The following is a 14337-nucleotide window of genomic DNA, read 5'->3' on the forward strand; positions in this document are numbered from 1 at the left end:
TAAGAAGCGACTATAGTTTATTACTGAGAACGGACAGCAGCGTCCTCAGTACTACAACTACCATCTACTGCCATAACCAACCCGTCTTCCCAGCGTAGTGATAATGTGCAAACTGTCCCGTTGGGAGATGATGATTATAGTTGACATAAGAAATCTGTGTCAGAACTCAGAAATACCGTACACTGAAGATATGGCTGTACGTTGATAAACCTTTGCTGTTTCCCTACAGGAAAGAATTTAAAGATAAAAAAAACAGAAATTCTGTCATCCTCATCTGTATTTCTATTGGGTTACAGAAAGGTAGGTAGATTAAATTTAGTTTTAAGTAACATAATCTATTTATATCTCAATTTCTTTTTCTTTTACATTTTAAAATTTGTATGAAAAATATGTTTTTCATTATGTGTTTTAATTTTTTTATTGAAAATTATGTTTAACCTTTAAGTAGGTCTATGTCCATTGGCGATTGGTCCGTGAACCAATCGATTGCGGAATAGACGCGCTTGTTAAGCTAAGCGCGCTTGCTCCATCCAGGCGATCAAGGCAGCTTGAAATAGGTGAGAACTTATTATTGTACTTTGTCTTCTTTGCAAAGTGGTCTTACAATGCGAATATTTTTATACATTTAATTTAAAATTAAACAAAAAATTAAACATGGTGGCACAAATATTGCTACTGTTGGACCACTTTGCATGTTTATGACGTAAAATTCTTTCAGGGTACTACTTTATCAGATACCTGCACGCAGCCAGTGTGGACGATGTTTCTTGAAATGGCGGTTTTGTTAGAGATTTAACTTTGTAATGCCTTCAGAGAAGATCTCTCTCAATTCCGTATTTTTCATCGCTATTATTATATGATTGCTATTTTTCGAGTGAAACAACGAAAGTCTGCAGCTGACGATGGAAAAAGTCCAAATGTTTATTTTCTTTGGATTTTTATGCTATCGTTATTTGTGGATGATCTTTCGTCTTCTAGTTTAATTAACTTATAATGTAATATATTTATTATTACGAAATTATTCTGTATCTGCTATGAAATAGAAAATAAGTGTGAAATACTAGTCTGTTTGACAAGAAGCTTGATATACAAAGCTATGGAGTTCATAATCAAAAATTAATACCAAGATTTTTAAAGCACAGTGCTGCTACTCTTCTCTTTTTACACATTAATATCTAAGGAGTGAATAATAAAAATAAATTGTATAGCACAGCAGGTGCTTTCTAATAATGTATGAAATAGTGTTATTTTTAAATACCATAGATGTTATGTTAAAACTTGCCTTACCTTTAATAGGGTTATAATTCTAAAACACAGGAATTAAGAATACTTAAATAACAAACCTTTCTTCAACAAATCTATCCATTGTTGCTATATGCATTATTCAAAAAAAAGTCCTTATACTTACTTTAACTGATGAATGTGAAGAACTTCAATGAGAATAGAGCAAAATAAACATTTTTTGACAATTTGCTATTTTATGTTTTCAATACTAAGGGTTAAGGATTCCCTTGCTTATAGTGGTATAATTCCATGGTAGAGGGAGACGCTCCAATCACATTCTAGAGACTTGCAACCTAGGTGTATGATTAAGGTCATACTTATGATGTACTTACACACACATGGGCATAAAAAAATGTATGGTGTCCAAGAAACGGACAAAAAGAAAAAAAAAATATTTTTGGCTTCATTGTGGGTTATAGAGGGCCCTCCAAAAACTACTCATCCTAACATACAATTACTACAGTTCTCACTGTGGCTCACAACATCACGCAAGTCCCAGGGATTTGCTGGACTGTAGCACTAGTATATACTAAAAAAATATTGTTTGACTTATAATTTAGATTAAAAAACTTGATGATGATGATAGCTCCACAGAAAAGATCAACTTTGAATTGCTCTTATTGCATACATAATATGTATATATTATGTCAGCAATAAGAGAAAAAAGTGTTTTAACTTATAATTTAGACTTAAAACCCTATGTTTGTCAACAATATACATTATATATAAATAATCCAAACTTGCATCTGTCTATCTATGAAAACTTAAATATATACAAATTGTTATACCATGCTGGTTGGAAAAGGGGCACTAAACAACCCATAAAGAGTAACAAATTGTTTAGGAAAAATCAAATAATTTTTATTTATAGATTTTTTATAACAGAAATGAGATAAACTAACTTATTAATTTGAAATAACATTTAAACATGCTTGCATGTGAGTATAAATGTTTGTGAGAATTATTGTGTTAACAATATTATCAAGAACCTAAGAATTCTGTATGTGATATGTATTTCTGCATTGGTTTTGTATACCTTTTCCTCCTAGCTTTTATTTAGTATCTGTATAAAAATTCATTTAAAACCTATCATAAGGTTTACCTCATACTGTTTGGCATAAATTCAATATTGTTATGGACTGTATTATCACGGTAAATTTGCTTTACTGACTTCTCAAATTGTTTGCAAACAAATGACTAACGCTTAAGGAATTAAGGAATAACCTATAACATGTACAAGTTGGTTGAACTGAAGTAAGTCATCACCATGAGTGTCTGCAAAATACAGTTTTAGGATTCAAATTATTTTTTTCACTTAAGACTTATATAAATAAGTACTTACGAAAAGTAAAGTATTATATAATAGTCAAGAGGTGAAATTTCTACATAATATATGTGAACATCTTGGCATTGGCAGTTTAGCCTGCCAACTAAGATTGTGTGAACTGTACCAACACCACAAGTTTTAAATATGATGGTAATATTTGTAAGAAATTATTTATGTAATTTATATTTTCTAAACTTTTATAACAGTAAATAGGTATTGTTATAAAAAATATATATATTAGTATAGATTTAATATTAAGAAAAATATTTCATAATTCTTTAATTTTACAATTTAATTTTGTTTCATTTATTATGTATTCAAATTTGGATTTCGCTTTAGGAATATTTCGACGTATTTTGTAATGTTTGAATTCTATTAATTAATAGCTGTTGCCTGCTAATTCCATCGCGTTTTTTTCGGTTTCATAAAATAGTTTTCTGCAATATAAATATCCTATGCATCCATGTACTTTTCAACTGTAGACAAGCTGTATAATATGTGCCAAAATTTATGGTTGAGGATACTACCCATAGGTTGTTAAATAACAAACAATAAAAAAATATTGTACACCTCTTATATTATACTAGCGGTTGCCCGCGACTTCGCCTGCGTTTGATTTTGTTTTTTGATGTGGCGTTCAATTTAGTTGTAGTTCTAAAAAAATTTAAAGTATTCAGTATAGCTAAGCCATAAATAAGGGGGTTTGCAGCTGTCCGCTGAGGAGTTCTGCCCTCTATCTCCAACCACATTCAGATCTACAAAAAATTAATAATTGGGCAAAATTAAACAAATAATATAACCTCAATAGTACAAAAATAATTATTTAAATCGGTTATAATTTGTTGGAGTATGGTGTAAAATCGTCCATCCCCTCTCCCAAAGGAACCAAACTTAATGTTGAGATAAGAAGTATCCTATATTACTTCTAACACTTCCAAGAATATGTGTACAAAGTTTCATGAGGATTGGTTAAGTAGTTTTTGCATGAAAGCTAACAAACATACTTACATTGACATTTATAATATTAGTAGGGATTGGCACACTATTTTAGTTAAAAGCCAATTAAATAGCAACATTGTATTTAACAACTTATAAATATGTGTGAACATTCAATATGTATGAACATTCTGACAAATACATGATTATAATTGTTATGTTTTAATTAATTTGTATGAAAGTTTTCTAATAACATAATTAAGTACATAGATAACTAAGTAAAAGAGATTATATATTTTACCTCTTTGTCCTACTGGTATGTATTCATTATAGATTATATTCTTCATCCAAAGTTTATTGAATTCTGAATATAATAGATGATTAGATGATATAGATTATAATATTATTCACTCAGATGAATAGAATATAGCTACATTTTAAAATTATTAAAGTAGGTACTTATCTCTTTTATTCTGGCATATTTTGCTCTAATTTGATTATACACATTTGATAATGATTTTTGTTTCTTGTAGATATCTAAGCTTCAAGTAGGTAAACTCCTAGTAAATAGTAGTTATATGCTTCGAAAGTATTTCTCATAATTCTTCACAACTGATATAAATCTCACAACTGATATGTTAATGGTGCCAATTATTTTGTGCATAATAAACCTAAATTGACAGGTCTAAATTCTAATATTTATAGTCTAAGATCAGTATTAGAAATGTATACCCTCATCTGTTATTTATAAGTTAGAGTTAGAGGGAAAAACCAGGCAATCTTTACTTTTACCACTCTACAGGGTATGTTCTCTCAACTGGCGTACGATACGTTTTACGAACGAACGACGAAAATACGAACGGTAACTTATCTGTGTAACCGAAAACCTAATAGTTAGCCACTGCCACAGTTTTTACTGAAAGAAATCAGATACAGCCCTAAAATCACATGCAAAATTAAAATTATGTGACTCCTATTACTTACTTAGGTACGCGTTGCGTAGCGTAGGTTCCTGCGTGCTATGAGCGTGTCTGCCCTTTATCTTCAATAGGGTTGTCATAAGTAAACACTTACAATGTTTTGAATTTGTTTGTATGGAAAAATAAATATGCTTCTTTTGATTTAATATTTTACAGGAAGATTCTTTATGAAATATACTTATGCATCCTTTTATATTATTTAGTAATTCTGTCACACTTTGTATATGAATGTTGTGCATAAATGTCTAATGTAAACTAAACTTTTGAATGTAGAAAAAGTGCTAGACTTTTCCATGTGAAACAATTGTGAAAGTACAGAACTACGTTAAAGCCTGTCAATTTAGTTTTCTTTAGAGATTTGTGTAAAACAGAATCGGCACTAATGCCTGTAGTATCACCACCATCATTATAAATCTAGTTATTCTTTTGTTAATTGTAATGAATGAACACATATTTTTTTCACTCTTTAGCTAAAAGTTTTTCATATAGAAAACATAGCATAATTGATTTTATAGGCTAATTTGCTTTTTAAGTAATTTACATATCAAAATCAGGTTGGCCAATATTCAAATTTTAATTTTAATATGGTAAGCTATGTAACCAATTGTGTACCAAATTTTTTAAGGGAATTAATAAAATGAATGAAGAAACCGAAGCATTAGCACCACCTCTAAAGAAACAAAAGCTACATGACAAAAGAAGCAATCCAGTAAAGGATGTCGTAGTTTTTCATGCTAAAAATGGTATGGGCGTGGATAAAGATAAAAACGACCCCGAGTATAATGGCTTTGTCAGCTCTGAGGACATACAAAAACTTCGAGAATTCAAAGTTTTAGATGAGGTGAAGTCTAATGAGGAAGACAGCAATGCGGACGATTCCGATAGTTCTGACGGTATTTATTTACACAATTATTTTTTTAAATTGAATTATTCAATTTCTTTGAATGGATTTTAGGAAATGTCCCTTCCCTCCCTGTCCCTATTTAAACAATAAACTTACATCATTAAATTTTTAATAAAAGCTGTATTTTACAGTTTGACAGTTCAAAAATAGGAGTGCTCCGATCGTCACCAAATTTTACAGGGTTACTCGCCAGGTCAATCCGGAGATTCCCTGAAAGTTTCATTGAAATCGGTCCAGCCGTTTCGGAGCCTATACGGAACATACCCACACACTTTCTCTTTTATATATATAGATTAAATATAACTTTGAATGTTTCCATATTATAGATTATTTATACAATACTTAGTTGATTATAGTGTAAATACATTTATAGCTAAATCAGAAGGTTTGCCTGAGGAAGAGATTGAAAAAATGTTAGAGGAAGATTTACCAGAAGGCTTCAAAGTAGGACCGAAACCAAAAGAAAAACCGTACATCACGCGTACAAAAATTGTTCTTGAAGGTAAAAATACGAGAGTACAAAATGTATAATGTCTTGTAAGTGAAATTGATGTCAAGTTTATTATTAATGAATACTATTTTCAAATTATTCCATTACAGAAAAGGGTGTTAATCAATTTGAAGTTCTTCCTTTAGACTGGCTTGCACTGAGGCATCACAGTGGTATGCCCATATACGTTCACAAGAGTACACGAGTATGTACGCTTTCAAAACCTTACTTTCTTGGAAAGGGTAACATCAGGGTGAGTTACGAATATAATTTTATATTTATAAGAAACTTTAACTTACATTGTACGTTTCACCACCAGCAAGCTAATAAAAATTGAATTCTAAACTATACATATGCATGTATTTAACATTAATAACAGGCTTACAAGTAAGTAAGTGAGATAGTAAGATTATTTTTTTTTACTTTTCTGTGATTAACTATATTATAAAGAATAATTGTGAGTAAAGTAAAGACCTAAATAATTATTTTTTTTCTATTTCACTACAAGTTGGCTGCAATCCCACATATAAAATAAATACAATATAAATAAATTTAAAAACCTAAAAACCGTTTTTAGCTCAAATAATTTAAATGTATTTTAGAGACACGATATTCCTATTAGCGCGATTCCCTGCTTGGCGTATAGACGAGCGTTAGAAGAGGACGAAAAACAAAATGAAATTGACCGCAAAGTGGAAGTAAAGATTAAAAATCTGTCACAAAAAGCGAATAATGAAAATATGAAAAGTAATAAACAGAACAAAAAACATTTTTCCCCATATGATAGAAATCATAAGAATAACACAAGTGCAAATAATCAAAATAAATGCCCGTTTAAGAATTTCAGCAGGCCTAATAACGGTAATTTAGAGAATGGGAAAATTTTTGAAAAGTCAAAGGGAGAAAATGTTTTAACTGAAGTAAACGATAATGTTTTAGAAAATGGAGAAAAAGTGATGACAGAAGTAAAGAATATCTCAAGTACTGTAAATGATAAGGAAAAAAGTGTGAATAACAAGGTACCGGTTGAATTGGATTTTGCCAATGACATAATAATTCACAGTAATATCACAATTACTTCAGAAACAAAAGAGGGGAGTGATTTGAATACTGTTGATTGCTATGATGTGGTTGGTAAAACTACTGAAGATGTAACAATGGACGCACAAGCTAATAATGAAGAATTTAAGAAAAATGCACAAGAATGTGACGATGCTTCAGTTAATGATATACCTGCAAACAGACAACCTGTGATTTTGCCTAACGGAGAAATAATACCGGCACCTCGTGTAGAGTCTATAAACAATAGTTGGAAAACACAGAATCTGACACCGGAGCAGTTTAACGATTACTGCAAAAAGCTTTTTATATTTAAGACAGTAAACATTTTACAATTTAAGTAAGTAATTATACTATTATTTATCATCATCATACTCAATCATATGAATGTCACCAGCGTCTAATAAAAGTTGGTTTCATTATGAATTTCCTTGTATTTAAAAGTAATAAACCTCTGAACATTGAAATTTATTAATATGAGACATTCATTTGTGCACATTTTAATTTTCAATAATTATCATTAAAATTTCAGTCGTTGGGCTGATCGGCGCAAATATGCAAAAGCAAAGAAAACACTCCAATACCCGACAATGCCTGAGGGAACGAAACTTATCACAATACCCGTACAATTTTCTGGACCAGACACTGGTAATGTTTATTATGTATTAAATGGATAAAAGCTATTATTTAGTTATGGTTTAGTGTTTTGTGAGTATTATTGACAAAGGATCATTAGGTAACAGGTCTGATACTTGGGTTGGGGCTAAACTTTGTATCGCTACCAGCCAATACCTAAAAATCTTCTACCTTTAATTTTTATCAGTATCTCAACACGATAATTGAAATCATCAGTTAACGGATTTTACTCTTCATTTATTTGCCACAGACTTTTTTCTCTCCACTACAAGTTAGACCTTGACAGCAATCTAAGTGATGATGGAGTCTAAGATGGTGAGGCCAGCAATCTTGTGAGGGGTGTAGCAGTTATATTATACGTACGTTTGTGACATTTTAGAACATTATGGGTCTACAGGAAGTACCCCATAAGTTTTTATAAATGTGAGTCTGGACTTTCACTACGAAAGCACGCCTTGCTTGTAGAAGGTCTGTATGTATTAATTGCTAGAAACTCGATTTATTCTTCAATAAGAGACTAGTATTTAGAAAAAGATTAAATTTGATCCAAGTTCTAACTTCCTCTCTTATATGAAAGAGGCGACTTTCTCTCTTCTATTACAAAGGCAACTTCCTCATCTGTGAGAGAGGCGATTCCCTCTCTTCTACGAGAACATGCTTCCAGCCGTGCGACATTAATTAATAGGCTAAGGATGCTGATGACGATGATGATATGACACATTGATTTGTCCGATACAGGCGGTAAAATAATTAAGCGCGATTGGGTGATGAACATGAATGGCGGTAGCTACCTGTCAGTTTTCCACGAGTACGTTTGCCGTGCGCTACACAAACAGCCCGTCTACGAGTACAAACAACTTGGTAACGTATCTCAGACTTAAGGAATTTTATGATACTTACTGCGCCTTGCATTGTTCCCCGCGCTTAGGTCGTTTGGTTGATTTATTCGGAAGTGAACGAATGACGATATTTGGTGTGAAAATATGAATGTTCCGTTGAACCACCATTCGGAATAAGATGTTTTTCCAGGACCAAAAGTAGCCTATGTTAGTGTCCGTCCTCTCAACTAACTCTATGCCAAAAAAACAAACAAACGAACGAACCATTTCTGAGTATGTATAAGTAAGGATTAACTGTCCAAGCACATGATAAGTGGAAAACTATCGTCTACAAATCAATAAAGCGACACTTCACAAGGATCACGTCCTACAAATTGCGACATTGTCGATTAACCTTAGGCGTAGATGTTTAGCGGCAACAATGTGGCAAACACGACCCTCGATACAAAGCAATGCTGCTTGGCGGCAGAAACAAGCATGGATGTAGTACTTCCCCGGGCGAGCGTTACAAAATGTCGTGTGGTGACGGCAGATCAGAATACAGTAGTCACCATTCCTCTAGCCCCCGGGGGTCGTACGAGGCGATAGAGATATTAAAACAATGAACGGGCAGCATAACCTCTACTACATACTACCATTTACTGCGATTGGGAATCCGTCTGCCCAGCTTGGTGATTATGGGCAAACCATGACAAGCATGGGCAAGGTTTTCAGTTAGAGTAGATTTCTACATTTCATTTATTTATTCCTTTCATTTATACATATATAGCACACAATACAGGTTGGTTGGTTGGTTTGGTTGTTGGTTTTTTTGTTTTTCTTGGTTGCTTTTCCTAAATATGACAATTTACACAAATTCGAGTGGCTTCCAATTCGCCTTCGCAGGAAAACTTATGTTCTGTCTCTCGTATACTGTGTTTTGTTAAATCCAGCTACTCCTCCATATCTAAAGAAAGAACGGTTTGAGTTTCTCAGTGAGGCTCACTTAGAAACAATTTCATTCTGTTAGGTGTACAGTAAAGCGTATTTTCAGATTTCATTTTCATTCCATAGGCATATGAACACGAATCCAGGGCTTTGCAATTTTGGTCGTAATTGTATTAAAACGGTATTTTCACAATTAAAGTTGAAGTGTGGGTCAGAAAAATAAGATATAGGCTGATGATTGATTGATGATTCCAGAGAACGCAACAACTCCGTATCAAGCGACGGTGTTTATCGGCGGCATGCAATACGGCGTGGGGCACGGATCCAGCAAGCGGCAGGCAAAGTACGCGGCCGCACGATCCTCTATACACATCCTCATCCCGGAGATGCGCGAGTATATGGACTTGCCCCCTGGCGACGCGGAGCCGGACTTTACCGTGAGCATTTTATACTCAAAAGTCAAAAGTCAAAAATCATAACTATATTTATTCAAATATTAGACAATTAAATTTATTAACTAAAATGAGGACTGCCTTTTCCTGCTGTACGCTTGGAAAGTAGTCACGAAGGCACGCGTTCCACTCTGTCGAGGTATGATCAAAGTATATACCGTGTTTTTTAATTCTGGAAACGATTTTAACATTATTAGGATCGATTGCGAAGAAGAATGGAAGCACATTATTATTTGATTATCGCTATTTTTGATCTTTTATCTATACTTTATTGCATACAATGACAGATTCACTCATGGATCAAATTATGTGTTAATTTATTGTATGGCATCCTACAGTGTCACTTAATTAAAACTCATATAATTGTATGGAATATTTTTGGTATAATTTTACAGTTTTTTGACTACATCGGTATCGAAGACCCCCGCATAGCTGAGTTCTGCGCGGCCACTTGTGAACCATCCCCGCACGCAATCCTGCGTACTTGCCTGCTGAGGAACTTCGGTGCCAGCGATCGCCATATTCATACTGAGGTGAGGCTCAATGACTCATTACTTCTACTAGCCTTCTAATAGTTTACTGCTGAACGGAAGCCTAAAATTCCTCCAAAATAAAACAAAAACCTCCAAATTTTACGAACATTGTCTGTTGCTGGTGATGTGTTATGGTTCCGAAACATCATTCATACGGCCTCAGGCTCATTCGGCGAGCGATGGAGAGATCGATGCTCCGAGTTCCTCTGTGTGTTCAAATCCGAAAAAAGAGAACCGTAGTAATGAGTAACGATACAGTTCAACAAATCGCGAAGCTTAAGTGATAATGGGCTGGGCACATAGGTCGGGGAACAAACGCTCGTTTCCCAAGGTGCTGGAATGGCGATCTCGTACCTCAAAACGCAACGTTAATTGACACCACATTAGGTAGTCCCGCGGCACAAGACCGTGGAATCGCTACGACCCATGATAACACTTTATCAAAACTTTATTTTATAAACTGCATGAATTAGTAATAATTCCCAGAGTTATATACATAATAAGGTTTTATACTAAAACTAAGTATAATTACAATTTATTATCGTTTATATCACCGTTTGCCTGGTTGCAGCTGTATTAATGCCCAATGTGTATACAAAAACAGCTTTTTTCCTTAACGTATTTCAGGTGCGATGTTATACAACTTTGTTACTTTTGACTCACCTCACCTTGACTCACCTTTGTTTGACTCATCGTCTTGCTCAGATAACCTTTCAGCTTTCGTAAAATAACGAAGGTTTGATCGTAATTACTGTACTACATAAGACTATGTTCAGCAGTGGCGTCCTTCAATTCATATTATAATGACACATTTTTTACCGAATACTATTGAAGTCTGTAAAAATTCTCAATTCGGTTGTATCTTATTTTATTTTATTTTTTTGATCAAAAAAGCAAGAAATAAATATTTTCTACAACATTATTAAGTTGGCGCCAAGTAAAATGTAGAAAATTACTAGGTACTTTAATCAGATATTTTTTTTTAAATTTTACTTGGCACCGACTTAAAAATATCGTGGATAATGTTTATAACATACTTGCTTCTAAGTTGCTTAACAAAGTCAGTAGTTTTAGTAATTTTTTTGTTCTAAAATAGATGAAAAAGACAGCTTGCCAGGAGGTCGAGCTGACTATGAAGGTGGGCAAACATAGTGCTACCGTCGTCTGTAAGAACAAGAAGACAGCCAAGCAGCGCGCTTCGCAGTCAATATTGCAGGTACCTTCATATTTCATATTGCTTGGCTTTTTTTTTCTTATTTCTATGAAATAAGATGAGAAAAATGTATAAAACGAAGATATTTATATACTCTTGATTTCCCTACCACATATAGCCTGCTGGAAAGGCATTTTATATGTTTGTCGCGTGTATTAGATACGAGGATATAAATAGTTTCTAGTGGTTTTCAGAACACGTAGCCTTGCCTTGTTCGATTGTAGAAAGACGATGGTTGTATTAGAACACTTCCCGAAATACAATTTTTGTGTTGAGCGGAAGCCACTGGACGCCGAGTGTGTCTAACGTCAGCGCTGGTAGGCTGATAGTACTTAATATTCTATGAAAATTAATATATATTGTGTTTGTTCCTTCACAACACGAATGCTTCGGAGCTGAGTTGATTAGCGAAATTTCTCATTCGCAGGCGTTGCATCCGCACGTCCGTTCTTGGGGCTCCTTGCTACGTTTGTACGGCTCAAAATCTGTTAAAAGTTGCAAAGAGAAGAAGTTGGAAGAACAACAAATAACCCTTCTCCAAGACAAAGCTCGTCACAACGAGCCCAATTATGCCGTGCTAGACAAACTGCGCAATGAGATGTTGAAGTTGCGGGAGAGGGACGAGTCGGTTGTTCCCATCGGAACCTTATTGCTGACAGAAGATCTTCCAACACACTCTGGGTCTAATTTGAACAACGTTGATCTCTAAATTTTAGCATTTTAACTTCGATCATTACAGCTAAATTAAGATGTTACTGCGTTTGTCACGCGTCTTCATATCGCGCGTCTATTTTGTTTGGCCGGGCTGAAGTCGGCTCTCCGAGACGATTGCACATCCACCATGTGCAAATGTGACCTCAGATTAGGGAATTCAGTGTACACGGACAGGCATTTGTGACCCTTCCTTACAGTAAATACACACAATCCAAAGGGCCATACAAAGGCAAGATGCCCAAAACGCTGGCATAAATTACCTCTGGATTGCGAGGGTTATATTTTGGGCTAAATAACAGCCAGCTTTGGGCCACATAGATGGATCAGATTTTGTGCCACAATCTTCAAAACATATTTATTGTCTGATGGCCACGCTAGTGACCAGCTACTCCAGAAATTTACAGACCCGTGTACCTGCAACAAGCGCTGTATCATCTGATCGTAGTCTAGCTGCGAATATATGAATGTAAGTGCGTTTCAAATAATTTAATTGCTGTCAGAATACCATTCATAACAGTCAAGATATATTGAGATTATAAGTGAAAAATATTTTATAATATGTATTTTTCGAATTTTAAATACTTAAAATATTATACAGAAATGAAAAACGTATTGAAATTGAGCTTTAAATGTACAAGCAATGCTCGTACTCCCGCGCTTTACATTGTTGAGGTATATGAACCATATTTTTGTCATACACATGTCCCAAATTGTTTAGGCTATAGCCTATATGGGAGTCAGGTATTTAATAAATGAGGTTTCATGAGAATTTTATCAACTGTTTCCGTATGTTATAGTTTTTTTGAAATATAAGGATGGAAATCCATCGAGCCAAATTCGGACTGATCGATGAAGGGTTGGTATTGTCAATAATTAATCTATCTGAAACGCATACATTTATTGAATCATCAAGGCCACATTACTAGTTAAATTGCTGAGCGGAAGGCCTTGATCGCAGTAAATTTTGTTTAGTGTGCACCTATGTACAGTTTAAAAAAAATCCATATTAAAACTAACATAAATGTTTCGTTTACATTGCGGACGGTACTAAAAACTAAGTCAGACATCATTAAATACATACCGTATTTAATAATGTCAACAAATAATTCGTATATTTATTGTTACAATACAGGCAAGCGTTTTGTGATTAATTTACTGATCCGTTTATTATATATTGTTGACTGCAATAAAAAACTTATTTCCATATATACACATCTGATTATATAAGACTTCAGCTCAGCATTTTAAATTAATTAATTTAGTAAATAAGTGAGCTGTGCCGTGAATTCCACACTTATTGTCTTAAATAAATCGCCTTTAATATATTAAACCAAATATCGTCAAATCTTACGCTTAGAAATAATATTTTTTTATTATAAATATAGCCTGTGGAGGCAAAGGTTTCTTCTAAATTTCAATAACTTAAAGAGTTTGTATACAAATAACCCATTAGCTTTGTTTAGATTAGTGTTGTCGGGTTTTATCATAATATTTACAATTATTCCATATTAAAATTATATGCTTATCATGTTGTGATTTTGGTGTAACTGATAAAGGTGTAATTAAATAATATATTTAATTTTATTATTTAATTACACCTATAACTTTTTTATTATTAAGTCTTTTAGAATAAAAGATAGTCAGCGTCCTAAATAATTATAATTGAAATACTTTATGCTCAATACTTACATTTGGCGAAGTGTTTTAACATAGATATAAGTATAATTAAAATTTAAATCAGGATACAGTCATACTAAAAGTTTCTGGATTTCAATAAATAAGATTTTATTGTTTTTTCGAAGGTTTTTTGCATATCTTAGAACATTGTGTGACGTTGTGGATTTCTTTTTTTACATTTTATTCCTATTAAATGTCTTTGGGGAACGCATTCAATGAAATGTAAGCTTAACATTTTCGGAAATAAGTCTCAAGATGCGAGGTCCGACTTGTATGGCGGATGTGTCATCAGTTTTCGTGTGGACGCGTTATCTTGGTCATGGCTGGGTCTACGCTTTTGACAGTTCTTTTCTCTAGACAAGGAAT

General features: G+C 33.5%; 1 protein-coding gene across 2 annotated transcripts; it reads left to right on the forward strand.

Moving 5' to 3' along the window:
- Positions 1–275: 275 nt before the first annotated feature.
- LOC120628267 (microprocessor complex subunit DGCR8) lies at positions 276–13829 on the forward strand. 2 transcript variants are annotated; one of them, XM_039896554.1, is made up of 13 exons: positions 276–300; positions 446–557; positions 5153–5420; positions 5805–5933; positions 6032–6174; positions 6524–6782; positions 6861–7320; positions 7513–7628; positions 8355–8477; positions 9638–9819; positions 10230–10367; positions 11464–11583; positions 12008–13829. In XM_039896554.1, the coding sequence occupies exons 3-13, from the start codon at positions 5165–5167 to the stop codon at positions 12287–12289; spliced, it is 2208 nt and encodes a 735-aa protein (XP_039752488.1). In that variant the 5' UTR covers positions 276–300; positions 446–557; positions 5153–5164; the 3' UTR covers positions 12290–13829. The 2 variants fall into 2 exon arrangements, with proteins under 2 accessions (XP_039752488.1, XP_039752487.1); XM_039896553.1 differs by having other exon boundaries at positions 6524–7320.
- Positions 13830–14337: the final 508 nt, after the last annotated feature.

The sequence above is a fragment of the Pararge aegeria genome, chromosome 12 (assembly GCF_905163445.1).
Source record: "Pararge aegeria chromosome 12, ilParAegt1.1, whole genome shotgun sequence".
Lineage (NCBI taxonomy): Eukaryota > Metazoa > Arthropoda > Insecta > Lepidoptera > Nymphalidae > Pararge > Pararge aegeria.